This window comes from Tasmannia lanceolata, unplaced genomic scaffold, assembly GCF_043159265.1.
Source record: "Tasmannia lanceolata isolate RefF3 unplaced genomic scaffold, GAP_Taslan_0.1 ptg000008l, whole genome shotgun sequence".
Lineage (NCBI taxonomy): Eukaryota > Viridiplantae > Streptophyta > Magnoliopsida > Canellales > Winteraceae > Tasmannia > Tasmannia lanceolata.
Genome location: NW_027518685.1, coordinates 14,874,672 through 14,889,819, shown reverse-complemented (window position 1 = coordinate 14,889,819; position 15,148 = coordinate 14,874,672). Strand labels below are relative to the sequence as shown.

Genomic DNA, 15,148 nt, shown 5'->3' with positions numbered 1-15,148 from the left:
TCCACCTTGATTGACGAGATCAAATAATGAAGGGCCTTTTACGGTTTGATTTAATGTGGCTTTGGCCGTTTTACATGATGGAAACTCAACTTGGTATCACATTTTTCTTTTTCAGTTCTTTTATCTTCCTTCTTTCTTCTCACTGGGAATCAACACATGAAAATGGAGGATTTTAAGGAGTCAATTTTTTATTCTACATATCTTTTAATAGTGTTTTCTCTCTCTCCATGTCTCTAACCATATCAATTTTTTTCCTTGTTTTCAAAGTTCCGGCATCTTAACATTTCTTTCGGTTCCCAACAGAAATCAAAGGTGAAACCTTGTCTGAACTATAGTTGGTTGCTGCTAGTTTTCTGACAAAAATGAGAGGCAGAAAAATCTCTGATTTTTGTTGGTTTTCCAACAAAAGCTTTTCGGGTCTTCAACAGAAATTAGATGTGAAACCACATCCAATTTAATGGTAGTTAAAAAAGGAAATTTGGGCGTTTGCGGGTCCTATTGGAGTAGCGGATGCTTCAGAGGTGGAGGTTCGGGCCGTACATCAAGGGTAAATTCTTTTAGCCCCTGAGTTGTTTGATAAGGTTGTGGTTGAAGGGGACTCCCTTAATGTTATTCGCTGGCTTAAGGGGTCGACTAAGCACCCTTGGAGATTCGACAAATTCTTTGATGAGATCAAAGACCGATCTAGAGCTTCGGCGATTGTCTTCCATCATGTTCGTGGATCGGCAAATGATGTTGCCGACCGTCTCGCTAAAGAGGGGGTTTCCAAGGACGCCCTCACACTTTATGACACTCTTCCTCCTTGGTATCTCTTTGTTTTTAGTTTTCTCTCTCTATTTTCTGTTGTTGGATCCTTCTTGCTGCTTTTTCTCTTTTCTTATTTTCTGTAAATCGATCATCTTGGTCTTGTTTTTAATAAAATCAGCTACCATTAAAAAAAAAAAAAAAGTTAAAAATGGAAATTTTCTGTTTGAGGCAATATTCATGCAAATGCTATTTTTATTTCATTTAAATGCATTTTGTTGCAATTAAAAATTGAGGTTAAACAAATTATCAGCGTGGGTTTTTTGTTTGTGGAATGTGCTAGAGTTATACGATTTTGGAAACATTTTCCAAACAAATTATCAGCGTGGGTTTTTTATTTGTGGAATGTGCTAGTCATACGATTTTGGAAACATTTTCTTTTCATCCTTTTTGTTTGTGAATGCATGGTGGGATTAAGTTAAGGGATCTAAGTTAGCAGGATACTTGTGAAATTCTTTACAATTATGGAACACTTAATTAATGTAATCTCAGTAACATTATGGGCTTGCTTGCGTGACGTGAACGTAAGCTGGTTGCTAGTTTTCTGTCAAAAATGAGAGGCAGAAAAATCTCTGATTTCTGTTGATTTTCCAACAAAAGCCAGGGCTAAACTGTATCTAACTATTTTCAGGTTTTGCAACAGAATTAGATGTGAAACCACATCCAATTTAATGGTAGTTAAAACTTAAAAAAGGAAATTGTCTGTTTGAGGCAATATTCATGCAAATGCGATTTTTATTTCATGTAAATGCATTTTGTTGCAATTCAAAATTGAGGTTAAACAAATTATCAACGTGGGTTTTTTATTTGTGGAATGTGCTAGAGTTATACGGTTTTGGAAACAGTTTCCTTTTCATCCTTTTTGTTTGTCATTGCATGGTGGGATTAAGTTAAGAGATCTAAGTTAGCAGGATCCCTTTGAAATTCTTTGCAATTGTGGAACACTTAATTAATATAATCTCATTAACATTATGGGCTTGCGTGCGTGACGTGAACGTTTGTGCAAATGGAAGAAATAGAAGAAGACAAAAGTACTATAGATAAAAAGGTTTACACACTCACACTCACATAAAAAAAAACTACTAGCTTGATCTGGATCTGTGCGTGGATTTGGATCTTGATCTGTGATAGGGATCCTGATATGGATCTGGACCAAGGTCTTGATCTGCATATGATAAGGTTAGGTTTGGATCCATGCAAGAAAAATTGTTCTGCATTTTCCTCCATGGCATGTTGGATGTTGTATGGACACTGACATGGAATAATTGTATGCCTATTAGGGCTCCTTCTCTAGCTTTAGTACCCTCTGAAATGCTAAAACTTTGGTTTGTTCTTTATGTTCTGAAATGTGTGTGTGTGTGTGTGTGTGTGTGTGTCTATATATATATAATTTTTTGAATTTCTTCCAACTTCTAATAGAATTACACATCACCTTTTTTTGCTTTTGTTAACAAAGGCCCCCATTAAAGCCCCATATTTTCAATCCTACCCCCTTCACAATACCTATTTTACCATTCTTTATGAATTTTGTATTATACATTTTGTCCAAATAGTCAACATGGTGGCATTTTTTCTTTGCAAAATTACGGATTGGGTGCATATGTTACATAATACTACGGATTTTTGTGAACATATTACATAATACTATGGATTCAGGACACCTTTCAAAATATTGACGAATTCCGGGCACCTAAGAGGAACAACATATTATGGAAACCTCTATAGATTGGAGGGCTAGGCTCGGCCTATGGAAATGATTTTACGGGCATAACCTATTGATGTTGTGTTCCATCACATGGACGGTTTGGATCAACCTAAGATGTGGTCCGTACAGTTCTTTTTACTAGTATATATATATATATATATATATATAGAGAGAGAGAGAGAGAGAGAGAGAGAGAGGAAAATGATTGTGAGCTTGAAGCTCATATAGCTTATATGAGCTTGAGGGCCCAAACACATGTGGGCCCACATTGCTAGGATGATCCAAGGCATTCATTTGAAAGGCCTTACATAGATAGGGTGTGTACAAAAAATCAGCTCCATAGGATCATCCTAACCCACCCAAAAGTGGAGGGCAAAATGGACAGACACTGTTTGCCACAAATCTGCCCATTTTTTGCCCTCCGCTTTTGGAGGGGTTAGGATGATCCAATGGAGCTGATTTTTGGTACACACCCTATCTATGATGGGGCCTTGCAAATGAATGGTTTGGATCACCACAAAAAATGTGGGACCCATGTGTGTAGGCCCTCAAGCTCATATAAGCTATATGAGCTTCAAGCTCACAATTATTTTCCTCATATATATATATATATATATATGCTAGTAACCGACAAAGAACTGTACGGACCACATCTTAGGTTTATCCAAACCGTCCATGTGATGGAACACAACATCAATAGGTTGTGCCCGTAAAATCATTTCCATAGGCTGAGCCTAGCCCTCCAATCTATAGAGGTCTCCATAATTAAAAAAAGCAGTATGGAGGGGTAGGATTGAAATTATGTGGCTTTAATGGGTGCCTTTGTTAAAAAGCATAAAGGAGGGGGTAGGATTGAAAATATGTGGGTTGAATAGGTGCCTTTGTTAAAAAAAGTCAAAAAAGTGATGTGTAATTCTCATATAATTTTGGGAGAAATTCAAATAATTCTCTCCTTTTCTCTTATATATATATATATATATATATATATATATATATATATATATATATATATATATATATATATATATATATATATATAGGGGGCGCAGTATCTGAGCTCAAGTTCAGAAATTCTATATATATATATATATATATATATATATATATATATATATATATATATATATATATATATATATATGAGGAAACTGTTGGTGAGCTTAAGCTCACCAAACTTATATGAGGATATATATATATATATATATATATATATGTACTGAAAATTATTAGTTCTTCACAAGTACTATTATATAATGACCATGGACTCTTCACTTGTCTTTCTAAACAAATAACAAGGAATAGTAATCAATATGTCATGTTATTTACTTGTTCCTATCTTTGGAACAATGAAGAAAATAGTTTATTGCTTTGCTGTACAGAAAACATTAAATCTTACAAGTTTCAAATGCTTTTGCCCTGCACGTGCTTGCGTAGCGGTTGCAGGAGTAGGATTTGGTGAAGTTTCATTTCTCAAAAATTTCAAGTGGGGCACTTCCATTAACAATTTTTGAAAGTTTAAAATATTTGATATAGTAAGGTTACTACGGGATGATTATAAAAACTTGTATTTCAAAATGCCCAGGCTCTGGTGTTGCATGTAGAGTTTAGAACAGGTATCCTAGTGGTACCAGGATTTTATCTAGAGTAGGCTTATGGCCATAAAAGTAATATCCATCACAGTCCACCTTGGCTTGATAAATATTATTTCTATAGTATCTGAATGAAAAGTAATTAATTTCCTTGGTGGAGTCGCACTTGTAAAACCTAGCCTAAAGATCATTGTTAATCATTTGTGCTTTTATTTTTTGTCTTGGCATTTGTTCCTTGCTTTTTAACTTTTATTGATATATTCTTCTCTTGATTGCTGTTTGCTGTTTTGTTACTTTGCCATGCCAGGGAATTTTGCAACCGAAAGCATTCTCTGATTTCATCAATGAGAGAAATATTTGCATAAGCATGGCTGCTTCTGTGCGTAATGTTTGCAAAGTAAATCCTGATAGGGGTGTGGACCTTATCTTATCTGTGTCGGTAGGGTAGTCCCAAAACTGAGATTTTTTTGCCTTAGTTCAATTCTTGCAGTGTTGTTAGAGTTTTTTCTTATTTTATTTTCTTCGATATTTCAATTTATAGGCATGTATCAAAAGCCGAGATCCCGCCGTACAAGCTCTTGGTTTGGAAAGCCTTGGCCATCTTTGTGAAGCCGATGTAGTTGGTAAGCCAACTCTTCCCAACTTTTATACGCCATTGTGCAACTTTATGGAACAAAGGCTTAGTTGAGTTGAGTTGTGCAGCTTTTTGGAACTGCTGGAGTTGAAAAACTGAAAGTCTTTTTTTCACATGAAACATACTCAAGCTTCTTTTAGTTAATCATAAATAGATTCATCATTTCCTAGTCATTGAAATGCTAAAACATTTCATTGGCTTGGTCTTAAGCTTCTTGATAAATATTTTTAAATTTTTTTTGAATGTTGAGAGATTTCATTAAAGAGAGGGGAAAGACCAAGATGGTCGATTACAAATATCATGAAACAGATAGAGCGAAAGTTACAGAAAGCTCTTCTTCTAGCTGCAAGTGAAAAGAAGAAAAAGAGAAAAATAGATCTTAAGGCAGGAGGAAATCAAAATACTCCAACGCCTCTATCCGGACCCCTCTGTGGCTAGCCTATCAGCTACCCTGTTAGCGGATCTTCTAACATGCCAAAAAGCTACTCTCAAACTACCCAATATGTCTTGAATGTCGTCAAAGAACTGTGCGAATCTCCAAGGGAATGCTTGGGAGCCAGTCAGCCATCATATCACATTGAGGGAGTCTCCTCTTACCCCCACCCCCACTTTGTCCAAGTCTTCTCCCGCCAATAGCTTTATGCCTTGATAGGTTGCATGCACCTTTGCCTCACTAGAGTCAACGACTCCTATGTGGCCTACGAAAGCCCCCCTCCCCCCAATCCCTACCGGTCCTGGATTTCCCTACCGTACCCATCGAAATTGAGCTTTAAAAAACCTTGGGTAGGAGGCTCCCATTACTGTGATATGGAGGGCCTCATCTCAGAACTATAGCAAACCTCTCTCCAGTCATTCCATAAGTCGAAGGCGGACATAAACTTGAAATTTGGGATAGTTTTCACCCAAGATATTGTTAAGGCAATCACCTTGAAGTATAGGGAAGAAGAGCTTTTAGCATGTCCTTTAAATATCCTAGCATTCCTCTCTTTCCAAAGAACCCAGATTGTTGCCAGGAAGGATACATTTCACAAATTGTTTTTCGTCCTCCAAGGAACCGATGGCCAACAATGCAATAAATCTATTATTTTGGTTGAAAACACCCAGGACATGCCAAACCTGCCCCATGATGCCACTCCATATCTCCCTAGTTAGCTTACAGTGTATGAATAAGCTACAATTTGGCCGACACTTTTAATTTATTGCCAACACGTGTCCTGCTGTGTCCGACACGACATGCGTGTCCACTCGTGTCGACACTCCGTTGGACACTTTTAAATAATCTGCTATATGTGTTGGACTTAATGTGGGTGTGTGGACACGTTTTTGTGTCATGTCAAGTGTGACATTATGTTTTATTACTGCATATTGCCATTACCTCTTTTATTATTAACTATTCTTTTATTATAAACTCTTTTTATGCTCTTCTTTAACTAATATTTGTTGTTGTATCATATATACTTTCTATTTTAGCCGTGTCCCCATTTCTGAATTTTGGTGGTTTGCCGTGTCTGACACTCCGTGTCCATGTCGACACGTGACACTTGTGTCATGTCCACAAATCATAGTGAATAAGTGATCCACTTATTCCTTGACCTCTATGCATAGAGCACGGTGATCTACAATTAGCATATTCGGCTCTTGCAGGAAATCCACTGTCTGAATCCATCTGCTTAAGAAGAGCTGCCCAGCCGAAGACACGTACCCCGGGGGGGAGTTGGCTGGCTTGGAAAGACCAAACTCTAGCTACTCTGGAGGGAGCAGGGAAAGACACAAGACGATGATAGAATGATTTGACAGAGAAACCCCCTCTGAATAATTCCAGATCCATATGTAGCATCCTTACAGTCTCAAAAAGCATGGCTTCCAGCTGGGACTCTCTATTTAAGAAGTTCCTTTTGACCACACATCCCTGTTTTTTCTCCGCTCAAAATAGTCCTTTACTAGAGCCTCCTTGGACGCTTCCACAAAGTATAAGCATCAGTTTCTAGCATAAAATAGATTCAGAGTCCATTTTGGCGATCGGATTAGGTTCTGGTATGACAAGTGGTGTTCCCATCTTCCTTTGAAGGTTCTTTTTGGTATTTATTCCCTTATTGAATCCCAATATTCTCATTAGAAGTGGGTTTTTGAAATGGCTTTTGAATGAAAAATGATTCCCATTAGACTTTCGGGATAAACAATTTTTGGGATTTCTCAAGGTTTACAAAATTTCCTCTTAACTTTCGAGATAGAACAACTCTCCTTAATCAGATAATCTTTTTATCAGAATTGATCACAAACGACCAGCAAATGCATTTTACTTTTTCTTTTAATAACAGAAAACTTTCCACTCTCCCTTGCAAGTTCGTCATTCATTGATCTTGGTATATGCTTAAAAAGTGGCTTAATCTCTCTACACATATCCAATATATGTAAGATGAGACCCGCTAGCTTCCAAGGGCTTGGAGATTTCTTTGTGCCCATTATATATTATTGCTTAAATCTCCTTCCAACAATAAGCAACAATGCAAATCTGCCTTGAAGATATGAATGCCTATGCGAAGGGCTTTAACCTCCGCTTCATTTGCTTTGATCACACAATTGGGCGAAAAAACCTTTATTATTTCCCCTAACGAGCTACTGTGATTCCACGGCCCACCTTGCTGAACCTGGATTGCCATGCGAAATTCCATTAAGATTTCAGTTGGCATATTTTGGGGTACTGATATCATCATGGCAACATCTAAATCCCTTTCCATGTGCAACCGATCTCCAATTCCTATCTTTGACGTCAATAGATAGGCCACATAATTTTTTTGTTTTTTTTACGAAATCCATCTGATGTGGGTAACACAAGCATAGTCACAATATCTCAACATTTTTGAAAATATTGCGATATTTTGTGCTTTTTTGATAAAACTATAAAATCCTGATTTTTTCCCGAGATTCTAAAATCATCAAGATATCTTCATATTTTATTTTTTATCACAAAATTATCATAAAAATATTGCAATATATTCACAATATTATTTGTTGTCCTTATTTTATTCTTATAATCTTTTTTATACATTTCATGTATTTTTTATTTTTGCAGATATAAACCCTAAAATTACAAAAAATTAAAAATATCCTGATATACACACTTCCCGAGGCAAATATTTGTGACTATGAACACAAGTCTGTATTTACAAAGTTGAGTTTATTGAAGTGATGAATACCTTTGGCATGCTTTATCTTACTATGAATGTGTATGTTTTCCTTGTGAGAAGTATATGTTCTATTTGTATTTGTTCATGCTTGACCTTCTAATGTAGTCCAAGGTCTGAGGTCCTTTCAAAACTTATCTCATCTGCATTGTCATTGGAAATTTTGTATTTCTTACATCGCTGAAAAGCTCTATAATATCGAATATGCTTTCACTAATGAACATGATTTTAAATTTCCACTGAAACCGACATGAAACGACCGAAATGTTTCTGTTTCCATCCCCACCGAAATGGAATCTCAATGGATTCATTCCATTTAGTTATTTCTGTTGGAATTTCGAAATTTTGACCGAAATTCCTAAAATTCAACCGAAATGGTTGAAACGACAAAAAATGGAAGATGTTATGATTTTCATCGTTTAAAGTTATTTTTTCTCAAAACAAAAAACAATTCTACCCTAATTTGTTGTAAATCTGAAAAATATTGCAAATCAAAGTAACACGTTTTTTCCTGTTTTTCCATTGAATTTTTTCTGGAAAACCATGTAGAAAAATATATAAGATTTTTAATCTTTGTCAACTTGTGGGCCCATCCTAGTTGAATCGAACGAGGGCCCACTTTCATTTCAATGTGAAGAGTCATGGGAATTTCAAATTTCAATACCTATGAATTATACAAATGAAAGGGTAAATGTTTTTTTTTGTAAGCCATTTTACTTTGCACTTCATTTCATTATTGTAGAGAATGATATTTGATAGGCAACATTATTGAATTACGCATCAAAGTAACCATATCTTTCGCATGGGATGTCAGATCGGCATGGGACCAGTAATACTTTGTAACTCTATGTGATATTGACATAGAGTTGGGGTCCTTTGAGGGGAGACGGGTCATTGTACTTTCTTATACTTCATTAGATTGTACTTCTTTATTTACTTTACTCTTCCAGGGATGTGTGATAATGTATGTCACTAGGTCTTCGATGTGATTAAGCCATTATGGATGGCTTTCTTGCTACTTATACTTCATTAGATTGTACTTGTTTATTGACTTTACTGTTCCAGGCATGTTGGATAACAAATGTCACTAGGTGTTCGATTTGATTAAGCAATTGTAGATGGCTTTCTTGCTTATGTGATGGTTTCTTAGAATGTGATATTCTAGCATTTCCGAAAGATTCATCTTAAAATCTCATCATTTGCAAATGTTTGTATACGTTTTCGTGATTTTACAAGATTTCCCCCTAAATTTCCAACTGAAACCGAAACTGAAATTTAAAACCTTGCTGATGAATCACTATTACCTCAAAACTGTTTGATGATAGTTATTTACCAATTTATTGGAAATGATACTAGTAGACCATTAATGTGTGCAACTCTTACACTAAATAATGATTTTATGGACATTTACCTATGATCATTGATTGTTCACCATAAAGTAAATGACGAATTTCATCTGCATCAGCAAACTGATTTATTATGAGGAAATGATACATTTATTTTGTTTTATGTTTCTGAGAAATAACATCGAGCTTTAATAAGAAAAACAGTTAAGGAAATAAGAAATGATAACAGTGGGCCTAAGATGGGATATTCCCAAATAAAAATGACAGGAAATAAATGTAATCCACTATCAAAGTGGGAACATGCTTCCAGTAGGTTCCTCCCTGTCAATCCCCTCCTTTCTTAAGAATCCGCCATATCATTAGCACTCTACGGAATTTGCACATGTATAGGGCACTTCTTTATTCAAATCACGGATCTCGAAGGTGATATTCACAAATCTTTGAGGGTTGGGTTTAAATTTCAATGCCCATGCAATGATATATTGGAGAAAGGTGGTATCTAGCCGTTTATGAATGCTGGGGAAGTATGCTAGCGAGAGGGCACAGGAATACGTTGGAGAAAGGTGGTATCTGAAGAAGCCAGTCATCCACAGGACAGCTAGAGGCATTCTCTTGAAACAAAAAAAATCCCCTGTGACAACTCGATCTGTGGCTAGAAGGTAGGGGATTGAATGACGACAGACGAAGGCAACTCTGAAACGTTCTTGTAGCATGTCGAGATGCCGAGACTCTGTAATTCCCAAGGCATTAGCCCTATGCATATCTTTGAAATCTGATGAAATTTGAAAATACCATACCATTGAATCTGCCAAGATTATATTGAAGCAGAAAAGGAGGGAAAAGGAAACAAGAGATTGTTAACCAATTTTTATTTGAGAATATGTAGAAAATACAAATACTAGAACTTTATACGAAGAGATTAATTCTGACGATGTGGTGAGAGAGAGAAAATAGAGAGTTTGCGCAAGGGCATACAAGCATCAATAGGTCCTACCTACAATCGAGCAAAGAAAGGAATCGGTCTGACAAAGGAAAAATGGAAATCATTGGAGGAGGAGGTTACCAATCGCTAAAGATCCCAGGAGGAGAGATGGAGTTTAGTGCTAGGATTCCAAAGGCGAGTCTAATTGGAGTAGTGAAAGGGATTCAATGGTAGGTGGCTAAATTATAATGAAGTGCTATTTTGTTGGATTCAGTGGAGCAGACCAAGAAGGTCAGAAATATGGGAGGAAAGCCCTGGGAGAGCCTACATTGGTATCCATTTTCACGCATGGAATCTGTGCACACCATTCATGATACCTGTTGTGCAAGGAAGTGGGATACATGTTTGATCACTTTAAGCTTATCATTTTCCACCCATCGTGAGCACACTCTTTCCGGAAACTTTTTTGATTTCCTTTTGTTGGTATCTCGTAGTGCCATAGATGAAGAATTTGTCTAAAACCAAAGATCATTCACTTCCTAATCTTAGAAGCCCTATAAAAGGTCGAGAAACTGCTGGTTTGGAAATGTAAGCATGCAAGATATAAATGAAAAAACTGTTGAATTCCTGATCTTAAAAACTTCTGGTTTGCAAATGTAAGCAGGCATGATAAAAATGAAAAAACCATTGATTTCCTAATCTTCCAATCCCTATAAAAGGTTTACAGGAGAAACTGTTTGCTGCAAACACAACTAGGCAAGATAGTAAAAGAAAACATTATGTTTGTACTTCTGGGCCAGAAATATTTGATTAGTGCTGGGAGGCAGTGATTTTGATTAGATGGAAAAAGGTTTCCATGGCTGGCTGTTATAGAATACATTTTAATCTACTTTGAATTACTCAAGTGTTGATAGTCCTGTGAAAGTTTCTTATAAGCAAGACAAGTCTATATTGGCTACTTTGAAAGAGGCCATTGGCCATCAAACATCTTCTATATTATGCAATTTTCCATTTCTAGACATTATCCATCTCCAGCAGTTCAACTTTTCTTGCATGTAGCGATTGATAATGTCTTTTACATGTTCAAAAGGTGGCCTGTTTTTGTATGAATGTAGTCTGGTATTTATTCGTTTTACTGATTATGAACTTGTTAGGTGCCCCATTTTCATTTTTTAAAAGTCGTATTTATGGCATATGTTTTCTCAGATTTTTACACCGCTTGGGATGTCATTGCGAACCATGTGTTGGACTATTCGGTATACCCTATTGTCGCGCATGGGTAAGAATTTCATAGCGACCTTGTCTATATCCTTCATGAGTTGAGATTTTTGGGCAATTTTTTTTGCGACCTTGTCTATATCCTTCGTGAGTTGAGATTTTTGGTAAATTGTACTGCTCTATAACATGAATAATTGCTGTAAAATTCCCATGCACACACAGGCATGCACATGGAATGTAGCAACTCCGCCACATACAGTGGATGCATGTGTCATAACCATTATTGCCATGCATAACCGTATTTGGGCGCACATTAAGAATTCGTACTTCACAAATGTATTTTCCATTCCTTTTTACTTGCTCAATTTTGCGACTGAATTAATACCCGGCAAATATACTTGCATTTCGGAAGTTATTGGACTCTTTTTGCTGCACTCTATTTGTGGTACACCTATCCCTATGTAAATGAAAGTTAAAATGTCACCTTATCTTTGGCTGACATGGCTGTCTTATTATATTGAATTGTTATTCTTTCTTGTTTCTACAGAAAATGTTGCCACAAATCATATTTTCTAATTGCCGTAGTCTTGGAATTTTAGCTGCTAAGTTCTTGCATGATGATGAGATAGAGAGGAGAAGAGATGGAGAATGGTGTGAGAGAGAGTTAGAGCTCTCTCTTCACGAAAATGATACACACACACACACACATATATATATATGAATGGTTACAAATGACATAAATACCCTTTAAGTGACGTCTAACACTCCCCCTCAAGCCGGAGTGTATATCATACATCCCGAGCTTGTTACAAGCATCCTTCACTCTAGCAAGCCCTAATGGTTTAGTAAATACATCTACAAGTTAATCTACTGATCGTGTGAACATGGTACATATTTCACCTCTGTGAATCATCTGACGAATGAAATGGCAATCAACCTCAATGTGTTTGGTTCTTTCATGAAAGACTGGGTTGGTGGCAATATGGATCATAGACTTGTTATCACAGTATAACCATGATGGGCCTGAAGATGAGAGACCAATCTCTGATAAAAATGAGCGTAACCAGATCATTTCTCCACTTGTATATGACGCACTGGATTTGGACACAATATCTTTCTTCTTGCTCCTCCATGATACCATATTACCTCCAATAAAAATGCAATAACTGGTTGTGGACCTCCTGTCTGCTGGAGATCTTGCCCAATCTGCATTAGTGAATCCCTCTACCCTTTCATGACCATTATTCTTGAAGTACAATCCTTTTCCAAGAGTACCCTTCAAGTACCTGATGATTTGAATTACTGCTGCCCAATGGGATGTATGAGGAGAATTCATAAATTGGTTGACCACACTCCTACATCAAAAGAGATATCTGGATGAATAAATGTCAAATAAATCAACTTTCCAACTAACATCCTATATCGTCCTGCATCATCTAACAAGTCTCCATTTGGAAGGCGTTTAACATTTTGATCCATGGTGTGGATGCTGGCTTTACCCCCATAGAACCTATCTCCTCTAGAATGTCTCTCTATAGTATACTTTCTCTGTGACAAAGAAAGTCCATACTCCATACCGAGAACGAGCAACCTCAATGCAAGTGAAATATCTGAGAAATCCCAGGTCTGTAGTAGAAAACTCTTTCTGAAGGAAAGTTTTCAATCTTCTTATGCTAGCTTTGCATCACCTGTGATTACGATATCATCCACATATACTATTAAAAAATATAACCAACAATGGACTGATAGCTGAAAACAGAGTGATCAACAACACTGTTTCATGCCAAATTTCAGAACTGCAGCACTTAACCTCCCAAACCATGCTCTCGGAGATTGCTTAAGCCCATAAATTGCTATATGAAGTTGACAAACTGAGGAACACATCCCCCCCTAAGCAATATACCCAGGAGGTTGCTCCATATATACTTCCCCACTTAGATCACCATGAAAAAAACGCATTTTCACATCCAACTGATACAATGGCTAATCACAATTAACTACAATAGAAATCAGAACCCGAATTGAAGGTATCTTTGGCCACATGTGAGAATGTCTCCTGATAATCAACCCGAAACGTCTGAGTATATGTTTTGGCCACAAGGCGAGCTTTTAAACGCTCAATGGTTCTATCATGGAGGTACGTAATTGCAAAGACCCATCTACACCCAATTGTCTACACCCAACAGTCTTTGCCTTAGAAGGTAGAGGAACAAGTCACCAAGTATTATTAGAATGTAAAGCAGCCATCTCAGCATCCATAGCCTCCCGCCAACCAGGGTGAGCAAGAGCGTCTGAAACAAACTTAGGCAGTGAAACAAAAGAGACACTAGAGACAAAGGAACGAAAAGACGGTGAGAGATGCTCATAAGAAATAAACTGTGAAATAGGATGCGCAGTAGTATGTGAACGAGTGTGAGAAGCAATAGGCGAATCAAATATAGGAGAAGTACCTGACGTAGGAGCATCCGACTAAGGATGAGGATCAGCTATCTAAGATGATGGGTAGGTAGTAGAAAGAACAACTTGTCGTGGTCCTCGATTATAGACTTTCGGCTCAGGTGCAGGATTGTCCTCTAGTGTCGCACTATCAGTCGTCACTGGGGGTTTACTATAGGTGGCTTGACAGGATTCTGCTGCAGCGGGAATAACAGAGTAGGCACTATCACTTGTCACTGGGGGTTTACTATAGGTGGCTCGACAGGACTCTGCTGCAGCGGGAATAACAGAGTAGGCACCTCAACAGGAGCTGGAGAAGGATTCAAAAAATAAGGACGATCCTCAAAGAAGGTGACATGTCGAAACAAAGGTTTTCCGCAGTCGAGGATTATAACACTTGTATCCTTTTTGGGTACGAGGGTAACTCAGATGGATACATTTCTCAGCCCGTGGATCTAGTTTATTAAGACTAGGTGCTAATTTGTGAACAAAACATGCACAGTCAAAGGCCCGAGGGAGCAAAGGAAAGGGATCGCCTAATGGATATAGAACAAAGAACAGTGTCTGACCAAACAAAACAGAAGAAGGTAGCCGATTCGCTAAGTAGCAAGCAACGAGGATTGCATCACCCCAATAAACCTTGGGTACACACATCTTATTCAATACTTCCAAATAAAGGGGGAGTTGATCCATGGTCGATTCCGTAACATATAAATAGGAATTGCTAGATAGTGTGAGTAATATCCAATATATATCTAATTTTCCTCTCAGCGACACCATTTACTGCGAAGTATATGTACAAGAAGACTGATGGATGATTCCACGCGAATCAAGTAATTCATGAAAACCTTTACAATTAGAAAAATATTCTTTAGCATTATTAGTACGTAAGCAAGAAATAGAACATTTAAACCGGTTAGTGATTTCAAAGTAAAAACTAAGAAAGGCATTAAAAACTTCAGAACAATCTTTTAGTAGGAACAACCATGTAGCACTCGAGAAATCATCCACAAAGATAACGAAATATCGAAAACCAAATAACGAAACACTACGTGAAGAACCCCAGATGTCTGAATGAATAAGCTCAAACAGACACGACGCAATGAATAAGCTCAAACGGACACGACGCACGACGAACACCACGTGAAGGAAAAGACACTCGATGGTGCTTTCCCAACTCACAAAACACAAGAAAATGATTCAACAGGTCTGGTTAGAAAAGGAGATTTGCGAAGACTGTCGGCAGGAGGATGGCCCAAATGACAGTGTCACTGATAAGCATCAACTGAAGTACGAACGGGTGCGGAAT

The 15,148-nt window shown here is 37.3% G+C and overlaps 1 protein-coding gene across 13 annotated transcripts in view; it reads left to right on the top strand.

Annotated features, from left to right (window-relative positions):
• The window catches only part of RST1 (ARM repeat superfamily protein), a 73,281-nt gene that overhangs the window by 36,808 nt on the left and 21,325 nt on the right, over positions 1-15,148 (top strand). For all 13 annotated transcript variants that reach the window (XR_013252947.1, XR_013252943.1, XR_013252942.1 and 10 more), the window contains exons 10-12: positions 4,406-4,537; positions 4,640-4,721; positions 11,392-11,464. Coding sequence is in view for 5 of the 13 variants with exons in the window: in XM_077388133.1 (XP_077244248.1) it covers positions 4,406-4,537; positions 4,640-4,721; positions 11,392-11,464 (287 nt within the window). In the remaining 8 variants the exon portion in view is untranslated. The remainder of the gene's footprint in view (positions 1-4,405; positions 4,538-4,639; positions 4,722-11,391; positions 11,465-15,148) is intronic.